Genomic DNA, 21113 nt, shown 5'->3' with positions numbered 1-21113 from the left:
CTGACGGAATAATGCGACGTGTGTGCGGCCAGCTGTGTCCCGCTGCTCGGCGCCGAGGCCGCGTCTGTTCTGATGTGATCCGATAGGATGGGGCGAGACTGAAACTGACATGTTCAACTGTACATGGTTTCATTTGCTGTGGCCAGTGGCACGGTTCAGCCGGTTCGTTGGTCACGTGGCGCACACTCACCGTGCAGTTGATGAGCATTCTCTCCGACTAGAGTCTCTATAGCTTAGCCCAGTGTGGTTCTCATCGTTATCTGAGTTATCACTTGAATCTGCCGCGTGCCAGTCGATGGATGTTAGAAGCAAAATATCACAGAAAATCAGGGTGTCGTCTTAAAGGTCCAGTGTGTAAACTATCTAAGGAAGTCCTCCTGACAGTGTGATTCATATTTAGGCCACTGTTGGGCAGTCTTCCTTGAAAATGTCACTGTTAGATGGCAGCAAGACCCTTATTGCTCGATGTATATTCTAATATGTATGAGAACCTAAAGACGTATTAATGTATTGATGTGCGGTCTGTAAAGTGTAGTCTTTTACCAATATAAAGTCCAATCTATTATCATAAAGCAAGCCAAATTTTACACATTGGACCTTTAAAGGTTGTGTGTTTTCATTGTCTGCATGCACAATTAATGCATTGCACGTATTATCTAAATCACTAAAGACGCTAAATGGTTCACAAGTAAAAAAAAATATTAGAAGGGTAAATTGTGCATCATTTTGAAAAGAGGTGTCTTAAAAGCAAGTCAATATTATTTAACATTGATGCCAAGTCTTCATAAAAGCTCCAGTAACAATGAGGTACGACGTGTCACGGCTGCCACAATATTTGGGCAGACAGGAATGACTTACAGCTTAAATGCAATTAAAACTGAAACCTCTACCAACTGCTACCAACTCGCACCTAAAACACGGCCAGGTTTCTGTTTTTTGTTTTTGCACACAGCGCCTTCTTTCTGCCTTGGCTGTTCCAGCGTTTTGCAGGCATCTGAACTTTCTGCATAGTGTGAATCAGACGGCAGTGTTTGATGTCTGCAGGCTGCCAGCGAAACTCGACTGGCTGTGCAGCTGATCTGAGCCTGTCTGCTGCACAGGGATCACAACACACACGCGACCATCTGCCTTGCCGCCTTTAAATCAAATCCACGCTGGGTCACTCGCACCAGAGTAGAGAGGAAGGCATCGGATGTGGCATAAACCTCCAATAACGTTTTCCCTCTTTTCCTCCCATCAAGTTGGAGCTGCGCGGTGTGTTCCTGGCGGTTCTGCCGACGTTCACTGGTGCCATCTCATCTTCTTTCACCAGTCTGAACCGCATGGTCTTTGAAATAGAAAAATGGAAATTCCCTCACAGTCTTTGGTAATTTTGTCAGTGAACATTGTACGTTTGTTTGGCTAAAAGTGCTTCCAGTGCTCCAGGAGAGTAGCTTCACATCATTATTATTATTACTTTTTTTCCCACTAAGTATCTAGATCTCCAGGAAAACAGCCACCACTTAAAACTGCTTTGTTGGACCTGAACATGTTTGGATGGGGACAGTTGTAAGAAGGTCTTTCAGGGCAGAGCCAACACCTGGCTGGGTGTGTGGTCACCAACCTGGGAGAAGTGTTGGTGATGTCATGTTGGCTGAGTTCCAGAAGTGTCTTTTAGTTCACTCTTTTTGCCATTGATTTTGGTCTGTTTTGTAGGTTAGAGTTTGAGATTAATTGAAGCTAGATTTCAACTTTGGTTTGGGAGCTGCACTGTTGGTTTTGTGCGAAAAATTTGCAGAAATTCTTCCTGTCCAAGACTGCTCATATAAGAGGGTGTTTGACAGTTTGAGGGTTGTAGTTTTTCACCCACAACGCAAGATACGGGCTTATACCAAGATACAAAAATGAAAAATAAAATCGGCATAAGAAATCAGAAAACAAAAAAGAAAATCTATTATCAAGCTGGAAAGACTAGACTTGGTGTTTCTGCTGAGGAGAGCTGTCACACGGTTCCTCCATCCATAGAATATGATGTTGCTGAGGATAGCAGGATTAAGATAAGCGGTCCGCCCGTCTCCAGGAGGATGTTTGGACTAAGCCCGGTGTTAACAGCCCTCCAGGAGGACCAATACAGGAAGTGTCGGTATCTCTGCCTCGCATCATAATCCTCCGCAGGTGTGTTGGCCGACCGAGACGCTCGGCGGTAAGAGTCAGGAATCAGGACGGTAACGACCATCAGTGGTGATTGAGATGCCATCATGTGCTTCAATATTTATTTCTTGTAGTGCAGAGCAGCAAATCTCTACACCTCTTCTCATTCTTGTTCAAGTGGAAACCTTACCTTTCATGCTCTGCGATTCTGTGATTTGAACCTTGAAGATTTCTTTCTGGCTTTATTATATTTTGCTTTATTTTCAGTATTTTTTTTTCACCTTTTTAGCCTAATACTTATGTATCTTTACATCAGATGGAAACATTTTAATGCTTCTGACTGCCACTGGGTCTTACAGGCGTTTGTCGAAACATTTTTCAACCTTATTTGCAACGCTGCTGTTTCCTTCTGTTGCCTTTCCCTTAGTTTTTGTTTGTCTCGTGCTTTGCCCCTGCTTCTTTCTTCCTGTGTCTGCTCTCTCTTCTCTTTTATTGGCAGCATGTTTTTAAGTCACTGACAAAACTCAAAAGTGCCCATCCCGGAAAATAGGTTGTGGGTCATCGGTCTCCAAGAAATGTTCCCTTTAGAAATGCTGAACAACTTGTGTTGAGTTTTGGCACTAAAGAAATTCTAAACAAAAAGAGAACAATGTTTCCACCCTGATCTTGACAAAAGACGCCGCAGTGTGTTTGTCCTCCTGCTGCCTCATGTGGCCGAAGCCGTGAGCACACCTGTCACCCTGCTGCGCCGTTACATAATCACCCACACCAAGTTGAACGCACACGTCAGTTGGCCTCGCCGGACCTCCAGAGCCACGCAACGCTCAGGAGAATTAGCATCATTAGCTGCAGGCGGTCAGGTGGACTGACGTGGAGGATTAATCGGGCGGTCGCAGCTTGCTGGCTCCTCTGTGAGGCCTCGAGCTGTTTTCACCCCGCAGGAGGGGAATAAACTTCACCGCACACCACTGAGTTTATATTTAGCGCAGCTTTTTTTTTTTTAGGGTTTATTGAAAAACCTTGTAAGCCACATAGAAAGCGTTGAGGGGAAATGGGTCATCGAGCGACATTGAACCACTTCCTCCCTGATTTTTCTTTCGAGTGGTTAAAAATGTGCACACAGAATCTCTCATTCATGGCTCCCATTTTCAACTTTCCCGTCCCGTAAGGGCGTCTTTGGTTTGCACACCTCGTCTTCTCGGCCTGCAGGGAGTCAGCTCTCTGTCCCCTGCAGAGAGGGCAGCGTAGCATCCCAGCAGCTGCTGCTGCACACACACAGGCATATGGTCAAACACACACACGTACACTCACGTGCACACACGCACACACAGTCACTCGCGCGCACATCTGTGAAAGTTAATTTCCTTCACATTTTGGCTGTGCCACTTTAATCTCTTTCCACTCTGTGTGTCACTCTTGCGTTCTTTTTGCATAGGAAGTCAAGCAAACCCGCCCTCCTCTGTGCACACTCCCCCGAGAGAATGGATTATACAATGATGCTTTAAAATTGTGATCGGGGCAAAAAAGAAATCTCATTTATGTTCACTTTGTTCCAGCGTTTTGGGGCATTAAGCCAACTTTGTACCTACCTGAGAAACTGCGCCAGAATTGTTTCAAAATGTTCTTGAACCAACGGTCTGTTTCCTTTTGTGCTGGGTTTCTCAACATGTGTTTAAAGTCCTTGCAGCTTGAATATGTTGGAGTTATTGCACATCTCTCACTGGGAAAGTGCCTGTAAAGAGTGTTTTGAAAAGGGAGATCCAGTCAAAAAGTTGAAATTTGCAGTGATTGCGCTTGACAGGCGTCAACAACCTGCAGCGTTAAAGTCCGTCCAGCAGCAGCAGCAGCAGCAAGGCTTTTATTCGCTTCCTGTACTTGTCGTCTTCTGTGTTTTTTTTATGTTTTTTTCTCCATGGACAGAAGCACAACTGAGAAGAAAAAAAAACGCTCCGAGCTCACAATGCCAAGGCCCTCATAAAACGCTTTTATACTGGAAGCTTTTCACAGTGAATGAGCGAGATTAAGATTTATGATCTGGGCAACCCAGAACTAACCTCTCAGTTCAGAGCAACATCTCTCATAATGGAGTTGAATAACTGTCAGAATGTGGAGAGCCGACAGTCACTCCTGCACTCCTCTCTTGGCGCGGTGTGGACGCAGCAGCCACACGGATGTGATTGCCGTGCGTTGGGATGCGGCTCCACCTGTGAAGAGCTCCCACTCAGAACTTCCAGTCGCCTCGGGCTGTTTTCCGTCTTTCTCTCCCCGGTGTTTACTGTCTGTTCTTTTCATCTCTTGGACGTAATTGCCGTGGAGTTGTGCAACAGCCCTGGGCGCTGTCAACTCCTACAGCCCTTTTGTGTTGTGTTGGCCGCTGCTGTGTTTGTCTCCAGTCAATGCCATTTTAGCCGGGCGGCGGTGTTGCGTGTATTTTTAGAGTAGCAGTGTTTTTCAGGGGGTCTCGTGGAGACAGTTAATTATGTTTGGTAATTCTGTGGGCATGCTGGTATGTGAAATAATAAAAAAAATAAAACCTCGGTGGGTGGGGGGTTGGGGGGGGCGGGGTTGCTTCCGTAAATGCCTGCAGAGAGGTCACTCTACAGCTGAGACTCGGGAACGTGGGGAACCTTCCAGTGTTTGTTTTCTTGCCGTCTGGAGATCCCCACTCGGATCACCAGCAGTGACACCACTTCCTGTTTCGATCTGGCATCTGCCGCACGTCCTGATTGGTTTCGCTGGTTGTCTGTGCACGTCCAGTGTGTTATAACGGCACTGGATTGTTTTTCCAACATTCATCATCACCTGCAATACTGCATATTTGTTTTCGAGGGGTTGGATTACGGCCATTCTTCTCTCTACTCTGGCAAATAACTGTCTCTCTTGTTTTTTTCTGCTAGGGTTATATCACACGTCCGTGGTTGGCATTGAAGTACACATTGAATTCTGTGCACATGAATCAAATTCAATTTGTTTCAGTGACCATTGTGATGAAAATCCAGAAATAGTCTGAGGTTTTGTGGCTAGAATTTCACTCCGGCCAGATTTGCTTGGATCAGCTTCTTGGCTTTGCCAGAAAGCCGAATATTACAAAGCGTTTCCTCTTGTGTTGCATAACGTTGAGTCATTCAGCAGCACGTTTCAACTTTTCTCCCTGTGAAAGCCGGACAGACGAGTGAGTGGAGCACAGCCCGAGTTCCTCTGCAGGTTCCTGCCTGTGGCAACTTGCTGCGTTCCAACCCACCTGCTTGTGGAACGGCGTCACGCTCTTGCTGCGCTCGTGCGCATGCGCATGCGCAAACCCGTTTTGAGTGTGTATGTTTTGTGTTTTCACGGCCGGCGCTTTGTGGTATGCAGCCGAGCAGGTTCCCTCTGTTTTGCCAGGGATGGTGTGTAGCTCCAGCGCGTCCGCCTGTGCTGCCACCTAATGGTCATCGACCTCTCAACTTCTGGCTCTTGGCTTCAGCCAGTATTCACTGCTATTTGCCTAATTTAGAGAATGTAAATGTTTTTCCTGCTGTCTGATTCTGCAGTACAACTGAACACCTGATGGACTAAAGTTGCTCTGAAACTGTTCCGCTGTATTTTGGGTTAACTGACCTGGATGGGCCCTTTTGATGTGAGATGCTCGAGGCTGTTAGTGAGGCTGGTACGAGCATCTGTGAAGTGAATATTCACTCAGACAAAAATATTTCTCTTCCTCCCCCCCAAGGCCGATTCTGTGTCTTCAACAGTAGATTTCATCGTAATCCAGGTGCTCTGTGGCACCTTGATTATGGTATTTACTGGGCCTTCCACCTGCGGTTGTATAATCTTCTTTTAATCAAAGTGCATCTCTTTCTCCTGTGTTTGTCGTCACTGCCAATAACGCTTCAACAAAACAAAGCAAAAATAATAACCATTTATCTGAAACGTGCGGCCCTCGAGGTCCCGGCGAGAGGCGGCAGGAGAGTCTGGAGTCTCCGTGACGACACTTGGCAGCCTCCTCTTCGGCGGCGGTGCTCCTGGAGAGAGCAGCCTCTGTGGATATTAGAGGTCGGCCTGTTTATGTCCCGCCGCGAACCTGCTTCTTCTGGAGCGCCATATTGATCAGCTGGTCAAGTGTGTTGGCACCAGCTGTTCACTGTTCGCGCTGTAACGGCGCGGTCGGGGTGCCGCCTGCATCTTTAACAAGGCCGGGCTTACATGACGAGGGGACTTTTTAAAGCCCCGTTTGCTGCTGCTGCTGCTGCTGCTGCTGCTGCTGCTGCTGCTGCTGCTGCTGCAGTAGTGAAGGCGTTTGTGACGCCTTTGAACGGCGAGGCGGAATGGAACAGTGTGTGCAAACAACTGGCCCGACAAATACAGTCGTTGCCGGATGCCCGCAGACTTCCTTTTCAAACGGTCAGTCGACTTCCAGGACTTCCCCTTTTGAGCGAATCCCCCCCGCTCAAGCAGTGGTTTCTGCTGAAGGGCTGCTGGAGTGTCGGCGGTGCGAGCGCCGCACCAATGAGCGCCAGATATTCCTCAGCGACGGCGGCGATGAGCCTCCTGACGAGAGGTTTTGTGGGAATCGTTTCCACACCAGAGGAAGATGATTTGTTCACTAGTTTCTCTCTGCCAGAGGTAATGTCATTGTTATTAATAATAGCGGTATTATTTCCTTTGTCTCACCTTGAATGCGATTGCAGTGTTTCGGCCGCAAGCCGCCTCTTGCTTCGCTCTCTCGCCTCCTGTCCTTTTCTGCCGCTCAACCCGGCGTGTCGTCCAGGCAGTGATCAGAAGCGGTAGGATGTGTGCAGCCAAATGCATAATGTTATGATAATGGACTCTCCGCCGTCGTCTGGCCTATTATTATGTATGGAACATCTCCGTCCTTTGACTTGGCCGCTGAATATTACATTCCCACGGCGGAACTCCCGGTCGTTCACTCGGCCCCTGCATGTTTCATCTCCATTGATCCCGGTGCAATAAAAGCATCACAGAGCCGGTGTCGGGAGGCCTCGGGGTGCCGGCAGTATTCATGAATCCCCGCTGCCCCATTGTGCGGCAGCCACGCGACTCCTCTGTACCACGAGCGGCACCCTGTCGACGGGTTCAGCTGCGTGCCTGGAGTTCTTCAGGGAGGGATGCCGGGCGGCACGTCGGCTTCCCCAGCAGCCTGAATGTTGTGGCTGCTGGAAGTAACCGGCAAGCTGCTCTTTTTGACTGGATCCCGTGACCCAGTCATTTTATCAGCAACGGAAAAAAAACAAACATTTAGGTTTGTAGTCAGGCTGAACGGTTAATCGTTGTAAAATTATAATCGCAATTTATGAAAGATGTGATTTGCATATTACAAAGGCTGATGCTTAAGTTGGTGGGCGAGGCTTGCACTCCTTCAGGGTCACGCTCGTTCATTCTTACTCAGCTCTGACAGCGCTAAATAAAAAACAGGAACATCAAACCAAAACTATCAACCACACAGAAAATGGAAAGAAAAGTGTAAAGAAAAGCATCACAGACCGGCCCTGCACGTCTCATAATGTTGTTCTAGAATATAGCTTAGATCAGAGGATTTTTACATGACATATCATGTGGTCCTTGTTTTAATCCATCACACAGTGAATATTGATGCTTTCATAGAAATTTTAACTTAACTTTTTACTTTTTTGACTCAAAGGCCCAAGAACCAGCCGAGGTTCCCTTTCACTTGACTCTTCGAGACCATGACATTGATGTGTGTTTTGTGGCTTTGGCGTGAGACTTTAAATCCGCTCTCAGTTGTGAGAATCTAGTGAGGAGTCGGGTCCAGCTGCCCCTGATTTTCAGGATGCATCACTTTCGCTTCCTCATTTCCACCTGACACGATTGCTGTTGCGCTGTTACATAATGCCGCTTCAACCCCTCCCAACCCCGACTCCACCACTCCCTCCCGTCATCCGTCCCCTCCCCCCCGACGCCGCTGCGGCCGTTTCAGCCACTTAGGCTCTGACATTTCCTTTCATGCTTAAATGGCACTCAAGAGTTCTGCACAAACACCGCAAGTGATGAAGTGATTGGCCTCTCAGCGTGCCTGCGCGTTGAGTGAGGTGGCTGCCGTGAAATGGAACAGGGTTTGTGCAAGCTGTTGATCTCTGAGCCGTGAATTTCTTCCATCGGGGCGTCATCTCTCGCGGCTGAGAAAACTTCCCCCCCCACGTTACTTAACGAAGCCGACCGCTCCCTCTGACTCACGGTCCGTCTCTCTCCCTCCGCCGCCCCAGCAGACGGTGTCATCGTCGGGCCTGGGCCGCCCCGAGTCGCCCGTCTACACCAACCTCCAGGAGCTGAAGATCACCCAGACGGCAGCGCCGCCCATCCCGTCCGGCTCCCCGCTGCACGTCCTGGGAGACTGGGAGACCCACAAGGACGCCAATGGCAGACACTTCTACTACAACCGCTCCACCCAGGAGAGGACCTGGAAGCCACCGCGGGCCAAGGACGCCGGCACGGGCCGCGCAGAGCGCCACAGCATGGGGGAGAGTGCCGAGGTGAGAGTCACGCAGGCAGAGGGAGGAGCAGGGACTCTTCATTGTTCTTGAAAACAGAGCAGAAAAAACAGGGCAAGGTGAGATGTTTGAAAAGCCCCAAAAAGCTCCTCATAAAATTCAATTCAAAAATTCAGTTTAGAGTTATTACATCAATATGTGATCAAGGAACACCCCCCCCACCACCACCTCCCAACCCCACCCCCACAATCCCCTCCACTAAGTGACTGAAAAGGTATCAGAAAAATGCAGCAAACAGTCAAACTGCTTTTTCCAGTCGTTTTGCACACGTCTGCACACGCAAAGCAGGCGTGACCGTGTCTTTCACCCGCACGACCTCTGACCCTCTTCCGATGCCACTTGAATTAAAATAATGGTCCTGATGTCAATAACTGGTCCCATCCAGACCCAAACATTGTGACTCTGCGTGTCTCGTCACATCCTCAGACTGCCTGCTGATTAAAATGCTGCGCAGGTAGACCAGCAGCAGATTGTTGGAAGAGATTTAAATTGTCAGAGCTGAGTGTGTGTGTGTATGGGGGGGGGGGGGTGCTTTCAAACCCTGATTGAAAGCTTCAGTGTGCTGCTACAAAAAGAACCCCCCCCCAAAAAAAACCCGCGTTCAGCCATTTGATGCTTGGTGGGAATGATTTGACTCGTGTTTCGTGTGATGAACACAGTAACGAGTCTCGTCTTACTTAATCATATTCATCAGGGAGTCCATATTAATTCTGCCAGTGGCTTGTGGGAACGGCTGTACCACAGTGCCACCTACAGGCACACGTCTGTCACAGGGGATTTGAATGATGGTGTGGCTCCAGACTCTGATCAGCATGAACGTGGGTGGCTCCTCGCTGGGGTTCTGGTGATTTCTGGCTGCTCGTCTGTCCTCTGAACCTCTGGTGAAAGTTTCCTCTCTCTCTCTCTCTCTCTCTCTCTCTCTCTCTCTCTCTCCCCCTCTCTCCTTCCGCCGCTGTCAGACCACGCCCCTCTCGCTCTCGCCGTCTATCATCCCCTACCTGTCGCTCTCCATCGGGCACCTCCAGCCGCTGTCGTCGGAGGACACCTGCCTCAGCACCTACTCTAGCCAGTCTGACAGTCAGTACGGCTCCCCGCCGCGTGGCTGGTCGGAGGAGATGGACGAACACGGCCACACGCTATACGTCAGCGACTATACTAACGAGAAGGTACCGGCCCGCCAGGCTCCGCCTGCACTCCCTCCTCACTGTGTGGTGGCTTCTGGGAAGGCACAAGAGATGCCTTGGGGTTCGATAAGTGGTTTGCTTTCCAACTGAAGTGCGTTTCCTCCAGCAATCGCGGTGCGTTCCATTATAGCTCCAGATGGATTCGCCGCCCTCGTCTCCGCAAACACTTCCCAAAAGTCAGACTTTCACTTAAACCTCGACGAGCCTTCATGTTGCGGTTGAGTGTGAGAGCACAGCGTGTCCCAGTTTCCATCTCGGCGGGAGGCAAATCTTTGCCAACATCTGCATATGTAGCGCCTCCCTGTTTAAATTGAGTGCTGGTGCTGCTTGTTGTCCAAACTTCTAAACTAGAACGTTGTCAACGGAACTGAATCCCGGGCTAAATGGAACGCACCCTGACATCTCTGCTGAATCAGTCCCGGCCGGGTGCAGGGGAATCGTTCAAACGTTGAACTGACCCAGTTTTGCCCCAGATGGCCCTCAAAGCTAATGACTCAAAATCCAGAAACACGAGCAAGCGCAAATTCCTATTGAATCCATACAGACTGAATTCAGATGCAGTGGCTTCAGACCTCCAGCAGCACTGCCACTCTGACCACTAATTGTCTCCTCTGTCCGTCCGTCCATCTGTCCGTCTGTCTGTCTGTCTCTCTGTTTGTGCCGATAGTGGCTAAAACACGTTGACGAGCAGGGCCGGCCGTATTACTACAGTGCAGACGGTTCCAGGTCCGAATGGGAGCTGCCAAAGGTAAGAAGTGAGCCGGAGGTGGTGTGTTTAGGTGGCTAAATCTCCCCACTGCACTGAACTCACACTAACTAGAGTAAGATTAGACTGGCAGATGTTGGAGCACCTCTGACAAAGAGAGGTAAGTCCAAAACATCAACAAGAACACAAACTGCAGTCGGGCAACGTTATCGAATAATCTTATTGGGCTCTATGTAAAACCACTCCCTGAGGAGAATATGCAACCAATTTGGTTGATGCTTCAATTGGCTTGAATTGTTTCCCAGTGATAAATACCTGCTTTACCTTGCAGTAAAACCTCTTTGTGAATATAAATGAGATGTAATTCCCCGTCTCCCTCTCCCGCAGTACAACCACTCCCCTCCCCAGCTGCATCTGGACGCTCCCAAGAGCCGCAGCCTGGACCGGAAACACGTGGAGCCCATCGTCCTGACCAAGTGGAGACACAGCGCATTCGTCCAGGAGCCGCTGGAAAAGGTCTGAGCCCTCCGAACACGCCGCACGCACCTCAAACATCGGCGCCTCCGCCGCTAGCCAGACTAACTGCTAACAGCAACAAGTGAACAATGCGACATGAATGTAGCGCCTCAGCTGGTTGGTTGGTTTACAGAGGCGGTCCAAACACAAGCGTTCCCACAAAGGCACCGCCCACCCGCGATCGCTCAAACGCAAAGTCACTCTGAAAGTCAGTGGCCGGCTGGCCGGACCGAAGCGCCCGCCGTCTCCTCCCAGAATCAGTCAAGGTGGCATGTTGGAGATCAGACATCGGGGAGCAATCACCACATCGTCCTCCTCGCTCAGTTGATTGCTTTAATCCTCAGTAATCAGGCGTGGACTGAAACCATCAATTGTGTTTAAATTTGCAGTATGTCAATGAATTAATATTTATTAAATCCAATTACATTTGATTTTCCTGTTTTTTGTTTTGATTACTTAATCCTTGGATTCAATTATCAGTAATTATTATTCACAAAGAAATGTTCCCCTTTTATGAAAATTCAGATTTCATGTCGATGTCATGTGTCCGTATTTCTGCATGAAAATGTCCCTCCTGTTGGTATAAATGGTACGAATGAATGAATCACTCGTTGAATACATCTGATGACTGAACCGCGTCTCAATCACACATTCGCTTGTCATAACCTTCAGTCATTTTCTCATTAACACCCATGTGACCATTTCTCTGTTTCTGTGTGTGTGTGTGTGTGTGTGTGTGTGTGTGTGTGTGTGTGTGTGTGTGTGTGTGTGTGTGTGTGTGTGTGTGTGTCTGTGTGTCTGTGTGTCTGTGTGTCTGTGTCTGTGTGTGTCTGTGTCTGTGTCTGTGTGTCCATCCCGTCTTGTCACCAGGATGCTCCTCTCAGCCCAAAGTCTCCTCCTTCTCCCGACTCTGACTCCTGCCCGTCGTCATCAAAGCCCCCCACCTCCGTTAGTACTCAGCTCGCCAGCTCTGCGTGTTGCAGCGCGCCGCAGGGCTTCTGCACAGACTTCAAGGCATTTGGTCAAAACAAAGCAAATGGCTCGTTGTTGTGTTTCCATCCATTCTGATTTTTGTGAGTCTGTGTAGAACCCCTGTTAGGAACCGCTTGGAAAAATTTGGACGAGAGCTATTTTTTTTGTTTTGTTGTTTTTGTTTTAAGTTTCACTCATTCATTTAATCATTTGTTTATTTATTTTAGCCAGGAAACATTTGAAATGAAATAGTTTCTTTGTGTGCACTGGAAATTTCAACACTAAAAAACAGATCAGAAACAAAATTAATTCTGGCTCAACCTTGCAAACTTTGTTTTGCAAAGAATCCACGGGTTTTTATCTGCATCATTTTTGTTCCCACCTCGCGCCTGTGTGGCCTCTCGTGTGTGCAGCCGCTTGTCTTTGTTGTGTGAGAACACTGGTTCTGCTGGAGGCTGTGCGCGGGTGGTGGTGGTGGTGGTGGTGGTGGTGGTTCTCCAGCGGCAGTCACCGATCAGCCGCTTTGCTGAGCCTCTCCTCAGCGCCTTCTGATGCTTTTTCTCTCCCACAGCCGTCTGACAAGTGCGGCGTTCTGAATGTGACGAAAATCACGGAACACGGCAAGAAAGTGAGGTGCGTGCTTCAAATGGACTGATTTAGTTTTCTTCCATTTTTTTAGTTGGGTATATTGCATATAGTTGTGTTTATTTCATGCGTCCGTATTGTTGAGAGGCCACAGGAAAAGTATGGAAAGCTTTAGGTCTCTGCTGACCCTGCTTTCTGCCCTGACATGTTGCAGGAAGAACTGGACTTCCTCCTGGACAGTCCTGCAGGGCTCCACGTTGCTGTTTGCCAAGAGCCAAGGGGGCGGGACCAGCTGGGTGAGTCCCGCAACTCCCCGGAAAATCGGATCCAAACCTGAGCGAGAGAGAGGCCGAGGGGAAAGTCTCACCTGTGCTGTTTCCACTTTTCCTTCAGTGTGTCTGGTGGCCTTGAATTGTTTTTCTTCTCCGTGTTCCCTTGTTTCGCATCTTCCTCCTTCCCTCCATCCTCCCCGTCTCTCCATCCGATCCGTCTCCACGCAGCCACACTACCACAGTGGCTCCCTCCCTGAATTCCTCCTGTCTCTGTTGGCCAACTGGAGGCCACCTGCTAAGAAACACCCTGCCGTCTCCTTTGGCTGCTCGGAGCTCCGTAGAGCCTCCTCTGTATGTGCTTCCTCCTCTTCCTCTGCATGCCGCCTCCATCCTGTCCCTCACACTTTGACCTCGACCCCTCCCTCCCGTCTGGTTGCTGATGGGCAACTAAATACCAGGGAAGAGCCAAATTAGTATCTGTGGATCATTATTATTCACATCAACACTCTGTAGAAATCCAACTGTTTTGATCTTGTTTAATGTGATGAACAAAATGTTCTTGGGGGGGGGGGGGGGCTTTTTCAGCTGCTTTTTTTCGTACAAAAGTTTGTGCAGAAGTAAAGTAAAGTGGCAGACGCAGCAAGTGTTGGAGTAGAAGAAAGTTGCAGAAGCTCCAGTCAATTTAAAATCTCACGTGTCGTGTGGAAGCATTTTGGTTCCCGACGAGAGAAGAAGAAAGGAGAAAAAGTCACACGCTGCAGCTCCACAACTAATACAAAACCACTGCAGTGTATTAACTTGTTGTTTCATATATGATTACTGCCCCCTTTTTTTTTTATTTTATTAACATCTTCAAAAAAAAAAAAATCCACTCTGGGTTGCCAAGGTTGAACTCGTACAATGAGATTATTTATTGTCTTAGAAAGTCTTATTTCTGCCTCAGAGCTGATGAAGACTCTTGGACTTAGTGTAGCAGTGTGTGGTCAGATGGAGGCCTGGCCTGTCGCAGCGAAGGTCGAAGAGACGTCCGCCAGCGGTTGACGTGCTCTCCTCTTCCCTCTTTCCCCTCAGTTTGGAGGCAGCCAGTCCAAGCCGGAGTTCACCGTGGACCTTAAGGGCGGCTCAGTGGAGTGGGCCTCCAAGGACAAGTCCAGCAAGAAGCATGTCATCGAGGTGGGGGGGGTCGTGGCCCTTGCAGCCGATGTGTTTGTCTAAAGCGTGAGAAGCGTTGACAAAGTGTGTCTCCGCTGGTTGCAGCTGAAGACCCGCCAGGGCACGGACCTGCTCATCCAGTCGGATAACGAGTCCACCATCACAGAGTGGTACCGAGCGCTGCAGGACACCGTCACCATCCATGTGAGGACTGAACACCGCCGCCAGAACAGCCCTGATCTTCCCATTGAATCTGTTTCCACATTAGTTCAAACCTAAACAAGAAGCAGTTCTTTGTTTTGTCAAAGGCCTTGAATGCTGTTGTCTAAGATTGTCTAACCAGTGTTTTTTACTGCACCGAGAGTCCAAAAGTCTAGCGAGTCGTCACAGTGGTGGGTGTGCATGTGTGTGTTTTACAGGCGTGGGAGTCTGATGAGGCCATCGAGGAGGACATGCCCGAGTCTCCCGGTGCAGAGAAACACGACAAGGAGAAGGAGCACAGAGACTCCAAGAAAGGGAGAAGTGCGTGTGTGTGCATGTGCGCGTGTGTGATACACAAACACATTGAGATGACTAAGATCACAAAGTCGCTCGCACATTCCAAAGTGCTTCAGTAGGCCGGAGTCGACAGGCAGCCCTGAAGATTAAAGAACAGCTGTTGCTGTCAATTAGACTTTGATAGCGAAAGTCCAAAGTTTCCTTCATCTCCACGTCGCGCCGTGCTGTTTAATTCCCGCCATGGCCACCGGCGTGTTGAGACGCGCGGCTGAAACCGTGGTCATGTTCCGCCTCTCGCCCCCTGCAGGCGTCAAGGCGTCCGCCAGCGTGGACGGCAGTGACAACAAGAAGACGCGACACAAGCTGAAGAAGTTCCTGACCCGCCGGCCGACGCTGCAGGCCGTCCGAGACAAAGGCTACATCAAAGGTGAGCGGCTGCCCGCAGCTCCAGCTCCAGTGTTGCATTGTCTGTCACTGAATTCTCGCGCCGTTTGTCATCATGAAACCTAAAATGGATGTTCTGGTTCCAGAGGCTAAACTGCTCTTTAGCCTCCGGGATGTTTTTAGCCTGGAATGCAGGTTACATTTAATCTAAACGGCCGTAAAACGTTATCACACGCGAACTTCGGACTGTTGTGCGAGGCCTTGGTCACGCGACCATTCCGCTTGTGGTGTCTCCAGACCAGGTGTTTGGCTGCAGCCTGTCCAGCCTGTGCCAGCGGGAGAGCGACACCGTGCCCACGTTCGTCAGGATGTGCATCGACCACGTGGAGAGCAACGGTGCCTCTTTCCCCTCCTCACTTTTGCTTGACTTTCACTTCCTCCTGTGAAATCCGGGCAGGGTTCGCCGCCCTCTCACGGTGAGGCCGCTGCTCGCGCTCGTGCTCGCCGCTGAACCAGTCTCCCTCTCTCTCAGGTCTGTGCGTCGACGGCTTGTACAGGGTGAGCGGCAACCTGGCCGTCATACAGAAGCTGCGCTTCGCCGTCAACCACGGTGAGAGATCTGTGCCACGTGTGCGACTCGTCGCACTTCCAGTCGCGTGTCTGTTGGCGGCGCCCTGACTTGCCGCGCTTGTCTTTGGGCCCCAGACGAGAAGGTGAACCTGCAGGACGGGAAGTGGGAGGACATCCACGTGACCACCGGAGCTCTGAAGATGTACTTCAGGGAGCTGCCCGAGCCCTTGTTCACCTACGCGCTCTTCCACGACTTTGTCAGCGCCATCAGTAGGTTCTGGCGAGCACTGCGGCCGCCCTTCAGCCGACCTCTCAGCGCGCTGACTCTGACTCTTGTCTGTCTCCTGCAGAGAATCCAGACCACAAGCACCGAGTCCAGTCCACCAAAGAGCTGGTCTGGCAGCTGCCCAAGCCCAACCACGACACCATGCAGGCTCTCTTCAAGCACCTGCGCAAGTAAGAACCGTAAACATTTTGAGTGCTTCTGTGTGCTGAGTGCTTCTTCTTCTAAGTTTGCATCACTAAATATTTAATGCTTCTCATATCTGAGGCAGGTAATGGAGACATCTTGGGGAGTTTCTGTCCGATAAAATACTTTATAAAGCACAATCCGTTGACTTGCTCAAAAAGACATCCTACATTTTTATCAGAAACAGAAAAATCAGTTTTTGTCTTTTGATAAAGCTTCAGCTGAAAGTGTCTCAGATGTCACTTTCCGGGTGGAACTAATTGTCCTGTCCCTCGCTCTCCGCCAGTGTGATCGACCACGGCGAGGAGAACCGCATGAACACCCAGAGCGTGGCCATCGTGTTCGGGCCCACGCTGCTGCGGCCGGAGACGGAGGTGTGGAACATGGCAGTCCACATGGTCTACCAGAACCAGATAGTGGAGCTCATACTGCTGGAGTACGAGAACATTTTCGGCAGGTAAAGACCTGCATCGGAGGATGAGAGCCCCTTTTTTTGTTGTTTTGTTTTGCTTTGTTTTTTCTCCCCATCTCTTTTCATCCTGGCGCGACTCCGCCCACTAAACACCAGACACCGCTGCCTCGCTCCAGCCGAGCGGCGGCGTGTCGTCATCCAAACCGAGCCGCGCTCCCCTCTTTGCAACCTTCGGACCGTAGCGCTCAGACCGTGATCCAAACCAAGCCAGATGTGACGAGCGGCGACCAAACGTTTCGAGGCTCTTTGCACTTTTTAGTTTTAGCCTGCAGCTGTTTGTTGCCACTTTACTGAGACACCGACGTCCGACAAGCAACACTGGATTCCTCAAACCGCAGGCCGCCGCCGCTGACGAGGCGTCGGCGGCCTGCACGGCGAGCCCACAGGGAGGAGACGCAGCCTGTTGTGAGACTGTGAAACTGACCGCACGTCGCTCCGCCGGCTCCTGATGTTTAGAAACTACAGAGGAGAAGACGAGACAAGATGGACGGCGTTGTGAGTCGTTTCGAGAGCGTTTTGCGCCCTCGCACCCTCTTCTTCCTCAAACACTCGTCTGTTGTCGGCCCCTCCTCTTCCGCTTGCCCTGCTGGGCTTCTGTGAACACTTACGGGACTGTCGCCGTGTAACATGCTCACGCTCGCTACCTGCTCCTCTCGGCTCTAAGAACAAAAAACAAAGGAAAAAAATCATCTAGCAACAACTACAACCTTGAAAACGACCAGTAACGGTACTCTGCTGAGTCTTTCCTTCACTTAATAGCTAAACTTCAGATGAACTGAATCCGTTGACGTGTTTGTGTACGAGTGTGGGTTTGGATGGGTGACTGGATTCAAATGGCAGATATATATTGTATAAATAGTAAATATGAGTGCGATTGGAGTGTGGAGAATGCAAGGAGAGAAAAGATGTGATGAATGGATGAACCAGGAGGTTTGGAGCACTGTAGCTGTGAAGAGCAACGTTGGCTTTAACTGGAATAAAAAGCTCTAAGAGATATCCAAAAGTATTCTGCACCTTGTTTTTATTCTTCTGTATGATTTGCATCTGCTTGTTTTGAATTGGATAAACTCACCAAAAATAAATCAGTATTTATGTTTTTATGAATTGCAGATCCACCACAAGGAGTTTCTTAGTGCAGGTTTGCCTCCAGCAAAGTGACTTATTTAAAAGGTGTGACATGTTTTGTATAATAATCTACAACTGATCTTAAATGGTAAATTTAGATTCAATGTTCTGCTAATTTTGAGGTTTATGTCCTTCACAGAAATGTTCTTATAATTATTATTAACAAAACAAAAATATGTTCATGTTTTCGACATGTCAGTGTCAAGAGTCAGGTTGGATGGCGCTCAGCAAGACAAGCGGCCAGAGTGGATTCCTGCGAGCTGCCAGGTCAATTCAGTTGAGCTCTGCAATGTCTCGTCTGAACCTGATGTGGCTTCATTCATCAACAAGAAGCAAAACCTTGAATTCATTTCAATTAAATCTGTCACTTTATAAAAGCATTTTTTTTTTTTTTTTGCAAATCTTGATTTTCCATCCTTTTTCTTGCTGCACCTGCCATCAATAAACCTCCAGATGTCCAGAAACTGCTAGTTTAGCCCTATGTTTGCAGTCTTCTGCTGCAACTCAAACTGTGTTGGACCTTCCAGGAGTGAAAAAGGAGACACAAACAAGTGGGTGTCTGGTTGCAAAAGCAAGTTAAAGTTGTTGAGGAGGCATCTTGCTGAACTTCGGGAGGGGGCCACTGGTCTGAGGTTGTTAAGATAGAAACTCGCTGTCAGTGTTTCAAGAGCTGAATAATTTCCAGCAGTGAAGACGTCACTCTTAACTATTGATGTTTGAGCAGAGAATGGCTGAGTGGGCTGCGGCTCCCACCGCTGTGGCTCTGGCTGATATCAATTGCTCAGAAAGAAAAGACAAAGCAGAAGCCGGACATTCTGTCCCGTCCACCGCAATCTGGCATCTGACCTCGAAAAAGGGCAATTACAGTTTTGCTCAAACCCAATTCCAAAGTCACGCTCACAAGTTTGCTATCTGAAAGTGCAATTAACCACTGTAATTGGGAGCGACGCACAAGAAATGGAGGAAACGACTCCACTTTGAATAATGCATGCGGTGTCTGCGGTGAATGATTCACAGTGAAAACGTCTCCTGAAACCAAATGGAAGCTGAGCTTCGTCGCTCTGCGTGCAATCATTCACATGTCCGCAACGTACAGTGTATTTCACACAGCAACATGTTGAGGCAAAACCAATGGAAAACGTTGAAGAAGAAACCTTGTCTGCCACATTCAAGGAAGGCCAATCAGTTTTTTTTTTTCGCTTTCCTATTGTTTCATCGCATCAGCGCCCCCTGGTGAGCTGCAGTACTGGGTGGAGCCAGTCAGTGGTGAAAAAAGCTTTTTGTGTCTTTAGTTCTTTACTCTTCAGCCTCTGAGGAAATGTCGTCCAGCTCTGATCAAACTGATCACTGCAGCATCCAAGCTGACAGACACACACACGCCCACGCACACTGTTCACAATGCAGCATCCAGACTGACACTGGTGCTGTTACAAACCAGCAGCAGCTTCCTGTTCTTGTCACGGCTGAGCCCTGGCTGTAGCTCCGCCCCCTCTTCCTCAGATAACACTGATTGGTCCGATCATGCTTTAACCAGCTGAAAAGGTTAAGATGCGAGCAACTTTAATGTACTTGTGAAAATTTTGTTTGGAGTTTGGCGGCTGAGACCTATGAGTTTTGTACTTTTTGTACTTTTGCCTGCTGCTCCTTAAGACACCTGAGTAACGAGCTGTCTAACACACACACACACACACACACACACACACACACACACACACACACACACACACACACACACACACACACACACAGCGTTGGCAGAGTGTGATAAACGTGTGCGGCATAGACAGGACCCCGTCTGTATCTGCTGCTGCCGCTGCTGCATGATAATCACCGACCGCCCTCCCTGACCGACTGCACTCCCACTCTGTGCTGGCTGTTCTGCATGATGATGCTACTTTGCCAGACTGACGACTGACCACACTAGTTGCACGAGCCAAGAACAAAATCACGTGACGCCTTTGGGTCGGGTGCAGGGCACATGTATTTACCTCCTGGCTGTTGTTTGTTGGCCTGATTAGCAATGCAAGGGTTTCTTTTGCCAGGAGTTGAAATCTGATCTCTGTGCGACTCGTTGCGCTGGGGTTAGATCGTGTGGCAGGGCGTTTCCACACGCACAGTGTTGTTGCCAACATTTGAAAATGCTAATTCGTGCCGCCGGCGCCGCGAGCCTCTGGTTCCTCAGCCTCGGCTGGCGCTGGTCTCCGCACGGCTCTGAGCTTCAGTGGGAGGCGCTCGCCGTGGGAGAGATATCCATTAAGATTGCGCGAGCCACAAAAGCGTCAGGAAACCCCCTCAGCAGAACTCCTCCCCCAGGTAGCACATGTAAGTCGGTACAGCTACAGGAGAGGGTGGGATGGGGTGGGGACAGCACTAACCAGCAGGATAGCATCCCTTCGGCTGGAGCTGAATGCTGATCTGAATTTATATTAATCCATCACACAGACGAGGAGTCGCTCAGGATGAAAACTAATCCTGTCAAAATATATTTCACACTCCGCTCCTCCCTGATCTGGATTACTCCCAGCGCTGCTCTTCACCAGCAGGGAGAGGCGACATGCTGCCGTGCTATCTGTTGCTGCTACCTAATGGAAAAAAAAAAAAAAAAAAAAGTATTTTTTTTACACACAGGACGTGGAAGTAAGGGGGATTTCCGCAGCGAGACCAGCGCAAAAACGAAAGCAATAAACTGGATATTTACAAAGTTCTTCCCTCATGTTCTTCCCCCACACGCTGACAAGTTGGAACTCTGAACTTTCCGCTTGCTGAGCGTTTGACCGGTCAGTTTGACCTCTGACCTCCGCTCCGGGCTGAGGTGCCACTTTCCTCTTGACATTTTGCTTTGGGTGACCGGCGGCAAAAAGGCAACGTTGACGAGTTAACGAGTTTTAAAGATAGAGAGGGCAGCTTGCACAGAGGGCCCGTGACATTTGCGGGCCAATCGATGTTGGGCCTCGGCGTCTCCCCCTGCAGGCCGAACACCAGAAAATTTACAGCAGGAAGAGCTTTTGGAGGGAAAGTGCTGCCTTGCAACCAGGCCGCAACCCCAAGCTGACCCTGGGCAGAAGAGTTCATGATCTTCTCCTTCGTGATATATACAAGCTCAGTTTCTGCCATTACTGCTTTTGTGGGTGTGGTTTTTTCTACTATCATCCACTAGAGGGAGTCAGATGGGGAACTGAGCTTTATTAGGCTTTAAAAAAAAGCTGATTTCTGCTGATCGTGCGTGCTTCCCATCAGTGGGAGAGTAGTTCAGACTGTCGCCTTCACAGCAAGAAGGTCGTAGGTTTGATTCCTGGGCCCTTATGCTTGGTGCACGTTCTGCACAGTCGAATAATCTGGGTCCTCCCACAGTGCAGAGACGTGCACATGAGAGCAACTGGCAACTACCTGTGGACGTCCGCGAGAGGGTGAATGGCTGTTTGTGTCTCTGCGTCGTTCAGTGGTGAACTGCTGTGGAACTAGAGTGGCTCTTCCACTTGAGCAAAAGAGCCTGCAGTTCAAATCCCGGCTCCAGCTGTCGACAGTGTCAAAATATCTTCCAGTCGACACCCTGAACTCTAAATTGGTCCCAG

General features: G+C 49.4%; 1 protein-coding gene across 17 annotated transcripts in view; it reads left to right on the top strand.

Moving 5' to 3' along the window:
- Window positions 1–17419, top strand: part of LOC142885621 (rho GTPase-activating protein 12-like) — a 38388-nt gene extending 20969 nt beyond the window's left edge. The window contains exons 1-19 of one of the 17 annotated variants that reach the window (XM_076022274.1): window positions 6557–6732; window positions 8355–8618; window positions 9596–9802; window positions 10488–10568; window positions 10914–11042; window positions 11176–11250; window positions 11913–11990; window positions 12586–12647; window positions 12814–12895; window positions 13100–13222; window positions 13943–14044; window positions 14129–14227; window positions 14443–14545; window positions 14829–14948; window positions 15203–15301; window positions 15438–15515; window positions 15611–15745; window positions 15826–15931; window positions 16231–17419. In XM_076022274.1, coding sequence (XP_075878389.1) covers window positions 6616–6732; window positions 8355–8618; window positions 9596–9802; window positions 10488–10568; window positions 10914–11042; window positions 11176–11250; window positions 11913–11990; window positions 12586–12647; window positions 12814–12895; window positions 13100–13222; window positions 13943–14044; window positions 14129–14227; window positions 14443–14545; window positions 14829–14948; window positions 15203–15301; window positions 15438–15515; window positions 15611–15745; window positions 15826–15931; window positions 16231–16405 — 2235 coding nt within the window. In that variant the 5' untranslated portion in view covers window positions 6557–6615 and the 3' untranslated portion in view covers window positions 16406–17419. Of the gene's footprint in view, window positions 1–6556; window positions 6733–8351; window positions 8619–9595; window positions 9803–10487; window positions 10569–10913; window positions 11043–11175; window positions 11251–11912; window positions 11991–12585; window positions 12648–12813; window positions 12896–13099; window positions 13223–13942; window positions 14045–14128; window positions 14228–14442; window positions 14546–14828; window positions 14949–15202; window positions 15302–15437; window positions 15516–15610; window positions 15746–15825; window positions 15932–16230 lie in introns of those variants that run through there. The other 16 variants (XM_076022272.1, XM_076022259.1, XM_076022258.1 and 13 more) reach the window with 16 other exon arrangements.
- Window positions 17420–21113: the final 3694 nt, after the last annotated feature.

The sequence above is a fragment of the Nelusetta ayraudi genome, unplaced genomic scaffold (assembly GCF_046127955.1).
Source record: "Nelusetta ayraudi isolate G7.1 ecotype Tasmania unplaced genomic scaffold, CSIRO-AGI_Nayr_v1 ptg000011l, whole genome shotgun sequence".
NCBI lineage: Eukaryota > Metazoa > Chordata > Actinopteri > Tetraodontiformes > Monacanthidae > Nelusetta > Nelusetta ayraudi.
The sequence above is the reverse complement of the archived record's forward strand: the minus strand, read 5'-3'. Positions and strand labels throughout refer to the sequence as shown.